This window comes from Macaca mulatta, chromosome 5 (assembly GCF_049350105.2).
Source record: "Macaca mulatta isolate MMU2019108-1 chromosome 5, T2T-MMU8v2.0, whole genome shotgun sequence".
NCBI classification, from domain to species: Eukaryota; Metazoa; Chordata; class Mammalia; order Primates; family Cercopithecidae; genus Macaca; species Macaca mulatta.
In genome coordinates, this window is record NC_133410.1 from 136,501,121 (window position 1) to 136,516,698 (window position 15,578).

General features: G+C 36.5%; 1 protein-coding gene across 2 annotated transcripts in view; it reads left to right on the top strand.

Annotated features, from left to right (window-relative positions):
* SLC25A31 (solute carrier family 25 member 31) overlaps window positions 1-15,578 on the top strand; it is a 33,177-nt gene that overhangs the window by 12,603 nt on the left and 4,996 nt on the right. For both annotated transcript variants that reach the window (XM_015138967.3, NM_001194300.2), the window contains 3 exon segments: window positions 1,363-1,490; window positions 12,133-12,250; window positions 14,933-15,087. In XM_015138967.3, coding sequence (XP_014994453.1) covers window positions 1,363-1,490; window positions 12,133-12,250; window positions 14,933-15,087 — 401 coding nt within the window.

Genomic DNA, 15,578 nt, shown 5'->3' on the forward strand with positions numbered 1-15,578 from the left:
GGTCTTACAGTGTTGCCCAGGCTGGTCTTGAATTCTTGAACTGAAGCAGTCCTCCCATTTTGACCTCCCAAAGTGCTGGAATTACAGGCGTGAGCCACTGTACCTAGCCTAGTTTTTAAACTTTTTAAAGTTTCACTTTGTATATACTTAAAATGGGTGCTGTTAGAGAACCTACATAATAAGCATAATTAATTAAATGATATACATGTAAATTCTTTGCCAGTGACTGGTTCGTATAGTGAATGCTCAGTAAGTAGTAGTTGTTACCATCACATGTTGAATACCCGAATAAAGATGGAGTCAGCTGTTGGAGTCAGATTATTTCTTTGCCATTAAATATGCTTCTGAATTGTTTTTGTGCAGTCACTTTATATTCAGCCTTGGGTTCACCAAGATTCTTTACTTTTTCCCACAGGGTTAATGTTACTTATTTAACAAATAAGTATCTTTCCCTCTATGTACTTACCTAATCTAACTTTGTTCAATTCTGAGCACTACCCCAGTTAACTGAGATTATTTTCTTTTGAATCTTTATTTTTAAAAGACTGATTCTGGGTATTCTCCAAACTGGTGCTAGAGGTATCCTGTTCAGAACAGCAAGGCCAAAGCATTTTACGATTTGTAATCTAGTGAAAACAACCAAGGCTATTGAAGAGCTAGCCTGCCATGCTCTAGGGCAGCTCTATATCATAAGGATAGTCCTGAATTTTAAGGGGTACACAATGAATTATATTCCCCAAGGTTGGTCAGTCCCTGGAGAATTCAGGTAGAGAGATTGTAGGCCTCAAAGATTTCTTCCAATCTCTTCCTCAGTTGTCTAGAAACTGCCTAGAATTGAAATGGATCCCTTTTCTGGATAAGTTTTAACACCCATTCAAAAATGGTTCCAGATCATAAAGATAAGGGCACTTTAGATTATTTATCCTGTTCTCATTCTCATAAGTATATGTACAAATCAGTAAGTGGATTTATTCTGTCATACTCATTTGTATAACAGCCTTACCACCATAGGTGTTGTACATCAGGAATTGGGAGTGAGCCTAAGGGTTACTAGTCTTTGACAAATACTACTGAGCTCTGTTTTTCTGCTAGTAAAGAGCCCTATATTCAACTGATACCACTTTCCATTAGTTTTTAGGTATTCAAAGCTCTTTATTTGAAATTTTTTAAAAAATGGAATGGGGTGCAATAGAGTTAACACTACCTTTTTATTTTTCAATGGAGACACACATTTTAGAAAACTTTTTCTCATAAGAAAGAGTATGTTTTAGATAGTTCATATCGCTAAATTTGTTAAAACTATGGCAATTGTTCAATGATAATACAATGTAGGTTTATGTATTTGTATGTTTCCTTCTATAGGTTTCTTCAGTTTTTGGCGTGGCAATTTGGCAAATGTTATTCGGTATTTTCCAACACAAGCTCTAAACTTTGCATTTAAGGACAAATACAAGCAGCTGTTCATGTCTGGAGTTAATAAAGAAAAACAGGTAATTATATTTTTTTTACTTTTTCCTTGCAATATAGAAATTTTCCATCCAATATAAATTTCCTATCCAATGTAAATATATTTCACTATCTCTACAATTTTCTTTAAAATGGTTAGATTTGTCTTAACTGTGATGTTTTATTTGGGGGGAAGGTGCTCAAGTAGTGGGAAAAAATAATAAGTGTGTATTGTTACAAAAATCGTAAGGGATCTTTTGTCTCAAGACAGTATTTTTTGAATAAATATTACACTTAATGTAATTTCATCTTATCACTGTTTTGCACTGGGGAAACACAGCATTTTGTCTGCTTATTTTAAGCACAGAAAGAAATCAACAAGTACGTAGTTCCTATTACTGAGGTAATTTATATCCTGAAGAAGTAAATTATTTCTTCTTTGAGAATAAAGATATATTTAGGTGAGATTAAAGCATATAGGAAGTCCAAATTGAGCAAAACTGGAAAATGATAAATTTAAACTAGAGAATTCTTTTTATTGCAAGGATAATTTTTGGTTTTCAAAGTAATTACTCCCTTGGTTACAAAATCTCAATTTCAAACTTTCCTACTCATATAAACTACATGTCATTTATTCTGATTTCTATTTGTTTGGTTGTATCCAATACACTATACTATCTACATTACTCCCGAGATCTTCCCCTCACTCTTACAAAATCTCCCTTCCCCCTCATCTTTTGTCTTTTTCTCACTGTCATTCCTCACCTCCCACTCCTGCCTCAGCCAACTAAGCTATCTTAGAAGGTTTTTTAAAAGCAACTCTTTGTAGAACATTTCTTTGTTGCTGCTTCATTAAATTTCCTTTTATGCTCTGTATTCCCTTTTTTCACAGTTCTGTTTTATTAAGTTGTTCATTGAATGCTTTGCGCTTTGGCCAGGGTGGTGGGGCGGGGTGAGGGGACGCAGGTAGAAAGGTAACCAAGAAAATTCCCTAGACTTAGAATTGGAAGGTTTAAGATTTGGATCTTATGTAGCTACATGAGGTTTTTTTACTTTTATTTTAGGTTTGGGGGTACATGTCAAGGTTTGCTTTATAGGTAAACTCGTGTCACAGGGGTTTTTTGTACAGATAATTTCATCACTCAAGTATTAAGCCTGGCACCCAATAGTTATTTTTCTTGCATCTCTCCATCCTCCCACCCCCCACCCTAAAGTAGATCCCAATATCTGTTTTTTCCTTCTTTGTATTCATAAGTTCTCATCATTTAGCTCCCACTTATAAGTGAGAACATGCAGTATTTGGTTTTCTGTTCCTGCATTAGTTTGCTAAGGATAATAGCCTCCAGCTCTGTTCATGTTCCCACAAAAGATACGATTTTTTTTTTTATGGCTGCATAGTATTGCATGTTATATATGTACCACATTTTCTTTATCCAATCTGCCATTTGTGGGCACTTAAGTTGATTCCAGGTTTTTGCTATTGTGAGTAGCGCTACAATGAACATTCGCATACATGTGTCTTTATAGTAGAATGATTTATGTTACTCTGGGTATATACCCAGTAATGATACTTCTGTTTTTAGCTCTTTGAGGAATCGCTATACTGCTTTCCACAATGGTCCAACTAATTTACACTCCCACCAACAGTATATAAGGGTTCCCTTTTCTCCACAACCTCGCCATCTATTATTTTTTGACTTTTTAATAGTAGCCATTCTGACTATGAGACAGTATCACATTGTGGTTTTGATTTGCATTTTTCTGATGATCAGTGATACTGAGCCTTTTTCATATGGTTGTTGGCCATGTGTATGTCTTTTTTAAAAAAGTGTCTGTTCACGTCCTTTGCCCACTAGTGGGGTTGTTTTTCTGTTGCAAATTTTTTTTAAGTTCCTGTAGATGCTAGATAGTAGACCATTGTCAGTTTGCAAATATTTTCTCCCATTCTGTAGGTTGTCTGTTTACTCTGTTAATAGTTTCTTTTACTTTGCAGAGCTCTTAAGTTTAGATCCTATTTGTCAATTTTTGCTTTTGTTGCAGTTGCTTTTGGTGTCTTTTTCATGAAATCTTTGCCCATTCCTATGTCAAGGATGATATTGCCTGGGTTGTCTTCCATGGTTTTTTTAGTTTTGGGTTTTACATTTAACTCTTTAATCCATCTTGAGTTGATTTTTATATATAGTGTAAGGAAGGAGTCCAACTTTAATCTTCCGTATATGGCTAGCCCACCACTATTTATTGAATAAGGAGTCCTTTCCTCATTACTTGTTTTTGTCAGCTTTGTCAAAGATTAAATGACTGTAGGTATGCAGTTTTATTTCTGGGCTCTCTATTCTGTTCCATTGGCCTTAGTACCATGCTGTTTTGGTTACTTTAGCCCAGTTCTATAGTTCGAAGTTGGGTAAAATGATACCTCTAGCTTCATTCTTTTTGCTTAGGATTGCCTTGGCCATTCGGGCTCTTTTTTGGTTACATATGAATTTTTAAACGGTTTTTTCTAGTTCTGTGAAGAATGACATTGGTAATTTGATAGGAATAGCATTGAATCTGTAAATTGCTTGGTGTGGTGGTGCATTCCTGTAATCCTAGCTACTAGAGAGGCTGAGGCAGGAGAATCGCTTGAACCCAGGCGGTGGAGGTTGCAGTGAGCCGAGATCGTGCCATTGCACTCCAGCCTGGTGACAGAGCAAGACCCCGTCTCAAAAAAAAAAACTAAAAATAGAACTCCCACAGTATTCAGCAGTCCCACTACTGGGTTATATTTCCAAAGGAGTTGAAATCAGCATGATGAAGAGAGATCTGCACAATCTGCAGTCTTGTTTATTGCAGCATTATTCACAATAGCTAGGATATGGAAGCAACCTAAGTGTCCACGAGCAGATGAATAGATAAAGAAAATGTATGTATTCAGTGGAATATTATTCAGCATTATAGAAGACAGAAATTCTGTCATTTGTGACGTGGAATAACCAACTAAGTGAAGTAAGCCAGGTGCAGAAAGACAAATACTGCTACTGACTTTTGTACATCCCACTTATATATGGAATTTTAAAATGTTGATCTCATAGAAGCAAAGTAGACTGGTGGTTTCTGGGGTGGATGGAGGGTCGGGAGATGAGGAATGGGGAGATGTTGCTCAAAGGGTACAAAGTTTCATTTAGACAGGAGGAATAAGTTTTAGGGCTCTGTTGTACACCATAAGACTGTAGTTAATAATAATGTATATTTCAAAATTGCTAAAAGAGTAGGTTTTAAATGTTCTCACCACAAAAATTTAAGTATGCGATATATATGTTAATTAGCTTGGCACTCAACAATATAAATATATATCAAAATTCCACATTGTACCCCATAAATACATACAATTGTCAACTAAAAAAATTTTTAAGTCATTGATACTTTTAGCCATTGTACCTAAAAATTTTTTAAGTCATTGATACAACACAGTAAGATATCACTAAATACCTACAATAATGACAACACCAAATTGGTCACAGTGCAGAGAAACCAAATCACTCTTACATTGCTTGTGGAATGTGAAATGACATTGCCACTCTGGAAAAAAGTATGGCGATTTCTTAGAAACTACATGCACCCACCATATGATGCATGTTTACACTTTTGGGTGGGAATTTATCCTGAAGAAATGAAAATTTATGTTTATACAAAAACCAGTGTACACAATGTTCAATAGCAGCTTTTCTTTCAATAGGCAAAATCTAGAAACAACTCAGATGTCCTTCAGTAGGCAAATGGTTAAACTATGGTAAATCACATCATGGGATATTACTCAGCAATAGAAAGGAAGAAAATTTTTAAATAATAGATTCAGGGGATACATGCACCTTTGTTACATGGGCATATTGTGTAATGCTGGGGTTTGGGCATCTGTTGAACCCATCAACCAAATAGTCAACATACTACCCAACAGGTAGCTTTTTAACCCTTCCCCCCTTTCCTCCCTACTTTTAGAGTTGCCAGTGTCTATTGTTTCTACCTTTATGTCCATATGTACCCCCTGTTTAGCTCCCACTTACAAGTGAGAACATGCATTATTTGATTTTTTGTTTCTGCATTAATTCACTTAGGATAATGTCCTCCAGCTGCATCCATGTTGCTGCCAAGGACATTATTTCATTCTTTTTTTAAAGCTGCATGGTATTCCATGGTGTATATGTACCACATTTTCTTTATCCAGTCAACCGTTGATGGGCACTTAGGTTGATTCTATGACTTTGTTATTGTGATTCGTGCTAAGATAAACATACAAGTTCAGCTGTCTTTTTGATACAACAATTTCTCTTCCTTTGGATAGATAGCCAGTAATAGGATTGCATAGTAGTTCTATTTTTAGTTCTTTGAGAGATCTCCATACTGTTTTCCATGGGGGTTGAACTAATTTACATTCCCACCAACAATGTATAAGCATTCCCTTTTTTGCATATGACTGACATCTATTATTTTATGACCTTTTAATAGCCTTTTTGACTAGTGTGAGATGGTATCTCATTGTGCTTTTAATATGCATTTATCTGATGATTAGTATATTAGTCAATTTTCATGCTGCTGATAAAGACATACCTGAGACTGGGAAGAGAAAGAGATTTAATTGGATTTGCAATTCCACATGGCTGTGGAGGCCTCAGAATCATGGCGGGAGGTGAAAGGCACTTTTTAACGTGATGGTGGCAAGAGAAAAAGGAGGAAGCAAAAGTGGAAACCCCTGATAAACCCATCAGATCTCATGAGACTTATTTACTATCATGAGAATAGCACAGGAAAGACTGACCCCCATGATTCAGTTACCTCCCCTGGGTCTTTCCCACAACATGTGGGAATTCTGGGAGATAGAATTCGAGATTTCGGTGAGGACACAGCGAAACCATATCAGTTAATGATGTTGAACATTTTTTCATATTCCTATGTGTTTCATATGTTTGTTGACCAGTTGTATGTCATCTTTTGAGAAATGTCTGTTCATGTCCTTTGCCCATTTTTTAATAGAGCTATTTGGTTTTTTTCTGGTTGATTTATTTAAGTTCCTTATAGATTCTGGATATTAATCCTTTGTCAGGTGAATAGTTTGTACATATTTTCTCCCATTCTGCATGTTGTCTGTTTCCTCCACTGAATGTTGTGCAGAAGCTCTTTGAGTCCCATTTGTCAGTTTTTGTTTTTGTTGCATTTGCCTTTGAGGTCTAAGTCATCAACTCTTTGCCACAGCCAATGTTTAGAATTTTTCCTAGGTTTTTGTCTAGGATTTTTTTAGTTTGAGGTCTTACATTTAATTTTAGTCTTTAATTCATCTTGAATTAATATTTGTATATGGTGAAGGGTAGGGACCCAGTTTCATTCTCCTGCATATGGCTAGCCATTTTTCCCAGCACCATTTATTGAATAGAGTGTCCTTTTCTCACTGTTTATTATTGTCAACTTTGTCAAAGATCAGTTGATTGTAGGTGTGTGGCCTTGTTTCTGGGTTCTTTATTCGGTTCCATTGGTCTATGTGTCTGTTTTTGTACCAGCACCATGCTGTTTTGGGTACTATAGCCTTGTAGTATAGTTTGATGTCAGGTAATGTGATGCCTATGGATTTGTTCTTTTTGCTTGGGATTCCTTTGGCAATTCAGTCTCTTTTTTTGGTTCCATGTGAATTTTAGAATGCTTTTTTCTAATTCTTTGAAAACTGATGTTGGTAATTTGATAGGAATTCTGTTGAATCTGTAACTGCTTTGGGCAGTATGGTCATTTTAATGATACTGATTCTTCCAGTACATGAGCATGAAATGTTTCTCCATTTGTTTGTGTCATGTATGATTTCTTCCATCAATGTTTTGTAGTTCTCCTTGTAGGGATCTTTCGCCTCCTTGGTGAAATGTATTCCTATGTGTTTTTTTGTGTATGTGTGTGGCTACTATAAATGGGATTGAGTTCTTGATTTGAGTCTCATCTTGAATGCTATTGGTGTGTAGAAACGCTACTGACTTTTGTACATTGATTCTGTATCCGGAAACTTTACTGAAGTCATTTATCAGGTCTAGAGGTATATTTAGGGTTTGAGAGGTATATCTAGGGTTTCCTTGGTTAAGTTACTCATGTAATTTGACTTCCCGTTTTCCTATTTGGATGCCTTTTATTTCTTTCTCTTGCCTGATTGCTTTGGCTATGACTTTCATCACTGTGTTGAATAGAAATGGTGAGAGTGGACATTCTTGTCTAGGAACAAAGTTTTGATAGGGCAAATATTGTATGATTCTACTTAAGTACTTAGTATAGACAAATTCATAGCGACAGAAGGCAGATTATAAATTAACAGGTGGTTAACCTCTGTTAAACTACTGAGAGGGGAGATGGGGAATTAGTGTTTAATGAGTTACAGAGTTCTGTTTAGGATGATGAAAAAGTTCTGGAAAGAGTGACAAAGTTTAAACAACATTGCAGACATACTTAATGCCATTGAATTGTATACTTAAAATAGTTAAAATGGTAAATCTTGTATATATTTTATCAGTATACAAAAAAGGAACAAACTTTTGATACGTGCACCAGCTTTGGGTTTTAAGGTAGAAAAACCCAATCTCAAAGGTTATATGCTGTCTGATTTCTTTTATATAACATTCTTGAAATGATGAAATTATAGTGATGGAAAAAAGAATACTGTTTGCCAGGGGGAAGAAAAGTGGCTGTGATTTTAAGAGTGGCATGAGGGATCCTTCTCGTGGAACTGTTGACCAATTTGAACATGTGACAAAACTGTGAATAACTGAATAAACACACAACTAAGTACATGTTAAACTGACAAAGTCTGAATAGGGTAGGCCTTATCATGTCCATTTCTTGTACTACAGATATGCTGGTACACTGGGGATAATTCGTTGAATGATTTATAGTCTCTTTGTATATTACTCCTTATGATACATGTGAATCCAAAATTACCTCAAAATAAAAAGTTTTTTTAAAAATGGTAAGAGAAGCATGTGCCTACTATGTATTGTTTCACTGAATTTTCACTTCACTCTTTGAGGTAGTTATTTTTACGCAAAAGGTACAGATAAGGAGAGTAGGACTCAGAGCTTAAAGCATTTGCTCTGCTAGTTTGTTCCAATCTAACTCCTAAATTCACCTGAGGCGACTAGAATGGATGAGACTCAGCTGAGCCTGGGCATAAACTGCTCCTCAGCCACCCATTAGCAGCTTTCAGCACAACCCTCAATGGGGAAGACTAGAGCTGTTCCCAGCTCTCTTCCCTGTCCAGACAAGTTGTTTTAAACAACTTTGGTCTCAGGGCATTTGTTGTTTGATGCATCATTGAGTCTTTTCACACAGTATTTGTCAACAATTAAAAATAAATAGGATTATTTTTCCTCAGAACTCCCAGACTTTCATCTTCTTCTCCCTTCCTGATTCTTCTCTGTGCCTCTTCTTTTAGCAATATAGTATGCTGGCCGTGGTGGCTCACGCCTTTAATCCCAGCACTTTGGGAGGCCGAGGAGGGCAGATCACAAGGTCAGGAGATCAAGACCATCCTGGTTAACACGGTGAAACCCCGTCTCTACTAAAAATACAAAAAATTAGCCAGGCATGGTGACGGGTGCCTGTAGTCCCAGCTACTCGGGAGGCTGAGGCAGGAGAATGGCGTGAACCCGGGAGGCAGAGCTTGCAGTGTGCGCAGATTGCACCACTACACTCCAGCCTGAGGGAAAGAAAAAAAAACACCAATATAGTAATACTTTAAATTACTAACTTACAACAACCAAAACTCATTTATACTTATATACATACTACCTCTTATGGGTCTGTTTTATTTTCAATCTTACTTGTGGAGGGACAGGTTTTGTTACATAAATGCAGGATCATCACTCAGCATGGGCAGATTCTTACTGCCTTCCTCCCTCTATTTCTATCCTTCTTACCATCACTACATAGATTGGCCATACTGTTTATACATGTTGTGCCTGCCCCTGTCGTTTTTTCATAGCTCCCACTTTCTCTATCGGAAGTGTCCTGGTTTGAATGATAAAGTACACGATTATCCACCCCAAAAATCATTGATCTGCCTTCTTTCTTTTTTTTTTTTTTTTTTTTTTTTTTTTTTTTTTTTTTGAGACGGAGTCTCACGCTGTTGCCCAGGCTGGAGTGCAGTGGCGCGATCTCGGCTCACTGCAAGCTCCGCCTCCCGGGTTCCCGCCATTCTCCTGCCTCAGCCTCCTGAGTAGCTGGGACTACAGGCGCCCGCCACCGCGCCCGGCTAATTTTTTGTATTTTTAGTAGAGACGGGGTTTCACTGTGGTATCGATCTCCTGACCTTGTGATCCGCCCGCCTCGGCCTCCCAAAGTGTGATCTGCCTTCTTTCTTATCAAGAAAGAAAAAAAGATTAAGTAGAACTTAAGGTCTACTTTATAAATCTTTATGTCACATATCTTGTTTGGTTGACGTGCTTGGTTTTCAGAAGCAGAGATTGACTCAGATTACCTCAGGAAAAAGAGGATTTATTGTAATGATACAGTGGCACTTGAATTTCAACTACAGGCACCTCTATGGACCAAACTATACTCTCATCTTTCTCTCCCAAGTCACCTGGTCTTTCTCTCTACCTGCTTTTCATGTGTATGTTTGCTCTGTTTTCTCATTATTGCCTACTGATGAGTAGATAATGTTCCTAAAATAGAATATTATTTGGCAATAAAAAGGAATGAAGTATTAATATATACTGCTACATGGATGAACCTTGAAAACATTATGCTAAATGAAGGAAACCAGTCACAAAAGAGTGTGTCTTGTGTGATTCTATTTATATGAAATGTCCAAGTAAGCAAATAATTAGAGACAAAAAGTAATTTAATGGTTGCCTAGGACTGAGGGAGGTAGGGAGGATGTGGAGTGACTTGTAACAGGCCTGGGGTTTCTTTTTGGTGGGATGAAAATATTCTAAACTGTGGTGATGGTTGCACAACTCTGTGAATATAGTAACGATTGAATTGTATGCTTTACATAGGTGAATTTTATGATATTTGAATCATACTTAGTATAGCTGTTAAGGGAAAATAATGCTGACCTCAAGAAATTTATAGTCTGGGCTGGGCGTGGTGGCTCACACCTGTTATCCCAGCACTTTGGGAAGCCTAGGTGGGCAGATCACGAAGTCAGGAGATGGAGACCATCCTGGCTAACACGGTGAAACCCCGTCTCTACTAAAAATATATATATAAAAAATTAGTCGGGTGTGGTGGCGGGCACTTGTAATCTCAGCTACTCAGGAGGCTGAGGCAGAAGAATGGTGTGAACCCCGGAGGCGGAGCTTGCAGTGAGCCGAGATCGCGCCACTGCACTCCAGCCTGGGTGACAGAGCAAGAGTCTGTCTCAAAAAAAAAAAAGAAGAAAAGGAAATTTATAGTCTGTAGGAGTATAAATGTACACAAATAATTATAAATTGAAAGTAGAAAATGGTTGTAAGTGCTATTTAAAAAATAAGAGTCTCTGCAGTGAGCCAAGATTGCCCCACTGTACTCCAGCCTGGGCAACAGAGCAAGACTCCGTCTCAAAAAAAATAAGAGTCTATAACATGTTAATACGTTTTACGTATTGGTCATGGGATTCAACTTTAATTCTCTGACAGAGATGAAGTATTTATGGGAAAAAGATATGATCATACACAGTTTCAATAGATGGGTTGGAGATCAGATATTTCATGAGAGAAGTGGAACTTGAATTAGAGCATGAAGCAGTAACTATTTTTTTGTTTAAAAAAGGAAGGGCATTCCAGGACTAGAGAACACTGAGAATTGCAAAGCTGTCTGACACTTTATCGTTAGAAATAAAAGCCAGAAAATAAAACAAGAAATTGAGCATGACTAGAATATTATTCACTTTAATGTATTTGATGCTTGCAGTGTCCTCATATCCTGGATTTTTCATAACAGCTCCAATTCAGATACTCCTTTCTTCTCCCATAAGCACTAGATGTTGAAAAGCATCTTACTGAGCCTGGGGAGGGCACATTTTAAATGTAGATAAAAAATAATTATACTTCTTCAATAGCTCATGTGAACTAGTAGACCAGTGAGGCCAACTTAAATTCCATACAACTACGTTATGATTGATGTCTGCCAATTTCCATGTTGTCATTTGAACATAATTAAATATATATTTTTGAGCTATTCAAATTTAATTCTATTTAAATTACAAAGTGAAGCTGGGGCATTATGAAGTATTTTAGGTTGGTGCAAAAAGTAACTGCAGTTTTTTGCCATACTACTACTTACTGTACCCTTCCCAGTAAAAGGGCACAACTAAAGCCTCCATATGTGCCTGATATTATAATCATAGCAAGCACTATTATTAAGAATGTATGTAGCTATTAATAAAAAAGAGTATGCAGTGTAAAGAGTTGATTATGCGACCTATTTTGCTAATTTGGGCTGCTTTGCTGGAGAACATTAAAATATCCTGGAATTTCAGTATGTCAGCATCTAAACTGTGTCTTCCAGACTGCATGAAACAAAGGCTATGTGGCTGTGAAGAGAAAATATTTTGTATAGCATGGTATGCATTATTATAGATGTTTACTTTATAAAAGTAGCTTATAAATCTGTTGTTTTAACATTTATAAAAACAAGAATTTACCAGGTATCTTAAACAGTTAGATTCTGTGGTTTAATAATCACTTTTAAATTAATATGTTTCAGTTCTGGAGGTGGTTTTTGGCAAACCTGGCTTCTGGTGGAGCTGCTGGAGCAACATCCTTATGTGTAGTATATCCTCTAGATTTTGCCCGAACCCGATTAGGTGTCGATATTGGAAAAGGTATGAGATTTTTAGAAATACTAACTTTTCCCTTCTTTGCATTTGGAACCATGTGTTATTTATTATCATTAATTGTGCTATGATAGTGTTACCAGATAAAGTCTACAAACTTTATTCTCAACCAAATGGTAGAGGCATAGGGCCTAAAGTATATTACTTGCTGCTTTTCCCTTAAAAAAGGGAAGGAGGGAAAGCCTGTTGTAACAAAAAAGTGAGTGTTAAAAACTGCTTATAACTTAGTCCCATTTTTCTTCCTAGAAACCCCTTCCTAGATTTTTTTCCATGCAGTTAGTCTTGTCTCAGCTATGGCTCCTTTCTAGGATAGACGCACAAGTCTCATCCTAGGGAGTCCCTTTGCCTCTATCCTTACTTAAATATCACATCTTCCCTTCTTTGTTATTACACCCTTTTTTTTTTTTTTTTTTTGGAAGAGTATGTTATTTGGTAACTTTTTGAGAAAGAGTGAAAAAAATAAAATAATCTCTTACATATCTAAAAAAAAAAGTATTTGTCTTACCCTCTCAAAAAGGGTAAGACATATATAAAAGTCTGAGTTTAAAATTATTTTCCTTCACAATTATGAAAAATTACCCTGACTTCTAGTTTCTGATGTTGCTCTTAAGATACCCATTTGCTTACCCTGGATCCTTTAGTATATGTTTTTTCTTTTTAGTTTCTTTCTATCCCCTGATGATCTTATATTTCACAGTAAAATATCTCTATGTGAGTCTTTTTGCAGTGTTTGAGTGTTTGCAGAGATCGCACAACTGGCCCAGTTAAATCTGGAACCTTGTGTTCAGTTCTGTGGGTGGCAGCACAGTAAGTCATTTGTGCTCAGGGTGAGGTTGTGGATATTGAGCATCTCCCTGCTCCTTTGCTTTCATCCTGGAAGTAGTAGTTAGTTCCTCTGATTTCTAAGTCTTTCTGAGGTTATTGTGATCAAATGGCTTGCTTCCCAACAATATCTTCCTCTGTAAGAAAATAGGTTCAGCTTTTTCTGCTCTATTTGGTGAGTTACCACTCCTCCCTATTCTCTCCATCTGGCAAAATTTTGTGGATTTTGTTCTGTCATGTTCTCTTCTTGGCCTATCTGGCTTTAAACCTGTTTTATTTCATTATTGTTAATGTAATAGAGTTTCTTCAGGGTACAGAGATTCATTCAACAAATATTGAGTGCCTTGTGGATTACAGGGTGCCTGCAGATACAGGGTGTGTGTGAGTGTGTATATGTATATATATGCACACATATTCACACCCCACCCCCTATATAAGACATAGAGCTCACGCCTCGTGTACCTAAGAGTCTAGTGGAGGATACAAGTAATAATAAATGAATAAATGACTAAAATATATTGTCACTGAATGATAAATGCTAGGGAAAAAAGTTAGAAGAGAGTGATACCAATTTTCAATAAGTGATCAGAAAATGTCTCAGAAGGGGTGGCAGTTTGAACAAAAATAAAAATGTGAGTTTCATCTATTTAACTGGAAGTTGAAATTTTATTTTTATTAATAAAGGTAAAATAAATCAATATTATCTTGCTTTAAGTCCCATAGTTTTATTTTCTCTTTCAAATCAGGAGGATTTAGTTTATTTTTAGAAGATTACATTGTACATGTATAATAGTTTTAAAATATTGTCAAGGAATTCTTGGTCAAGGGAAAAGAAAAATAAAACCAGAAAATACTAGAAAAATATGACCCCTTCATGTGAAATGTTAACTATCTTAAACTATCCTTACAAGTTTTTAGCTTTATCTTTTTGCTTTTCAGCAGTCCCAGAGTTTTTCATTTCTTTTTTTTTTTTTTTTTTTGAGACAGGGTCTCGTTCTGTCACCCAGGCTGGAGTACAGTGGCATGATCTCAGCTCACTACAGCCTCTGCCTCCCAGGTTCAAGCAGTTCTCCTGCCTCAGCCTCTGGGTAGGGATTACAGGCACCCACCACCACACCTGGCTAATTTTTGTATTTTTAGTTGAGACAGGGTTTCACCATCTTGGCCAGGCTGGTCTTGAACTCCTGACCTCATGATCTACCCACCTCGGCCTCCCAGAGTGCTGGGATTACAGATGTGAGCCACAGTGCCCTGTCGAGTTTTTCATTTCTAAGTGTTTGTTTGTTTTGTTTTGTTTTGTTTTAATAGAGACAGGGTCTTACTCTGTTGCCTAGGCTGGAATACAATCATAGCTCAGTGAAACCTCCAACTCCCAGTCTCAAGTGATCACCTAACTCAGCCTCCTGGCTAACATTTTTTTATTTTTTGTAGTGGCAGGGTCTCACTATGTTGCCCAGGCTGGTCTTGAACTCCTGGCCTCAAGCAGTCCTTCCGCCTCGGCCTCCCAAAGTGCTGGAATTACAGGCATGAACCATCTCACCTGGCCCATTTCAAATTATTTTCTGAACTTCAATTAGTAACTTCTGGTAACTTTAATAAAATGCTTTAAGGCAAGTTGTTTGAAGTAAATTGTTTTCATGAGAGATTAATATTTTCCATAATTTCTTTTGAGATATTACTTGAAATCTTGATTATCTGTAAAAGAATGGGAGGATTTTGATTTGTGCCTTCTTTGTTAGATTTGTAAGTGGGAATTTCAGACCATTTAGATCTGTGAAGGTTTATTTTGATTAAAGTGTTTATTGGATATATAATGTTGCTAATAAATTTTAAATGGCTTTATTTTAGGTCCTGAAGAGCGACAATTCAAGGGTTTAGGTGACTGTATTATGAAAATAGCAAAATCAGATGGAATTGCTGGTTTATACCAAGGGTTTGGTGTTTCAGTACAGGGCATCATTGTGTACCGAGCCTCTTATTTTGGAGCTTATGACACAGTTAAGGTAATCTGGGGGCTTTAACTTGGACATATTACATATATGGTTTCCATTTATTTAATTAGTAATGTTTTCAGCAGATATGTTACTTTTAATTATAAAAATAAAAATCAGTGATGAAATAAAGAGAGACATGAAATTCTGCTTAATCATGATTTTGCCATAACCTAATTAAATTATAACTGCAGTGTGGATCTGACTTTAGTTATAAAGCATGTATCTAAGTTTTTGAGATGTTTTCACTATACATCACATTGCAAATGAAAAACATGCTAATTAAGCTTACATCATAATCAAATCATTGGTATATGGAAAGGCATCTTCTAGCAGTTTTTCTGATTTCATATTAACCCTATTATCACTTTTTATATGCAAATAATCAAATGTTGTCATTTTGAGAAGTAGGCAAAGCAAATTAAATAAATGCTACTGTAGCTTGGTTATCTCCTGGATACTGTTAGATTCTGTGTTGTATTCTCCAGGTTGTTCTGCAATTT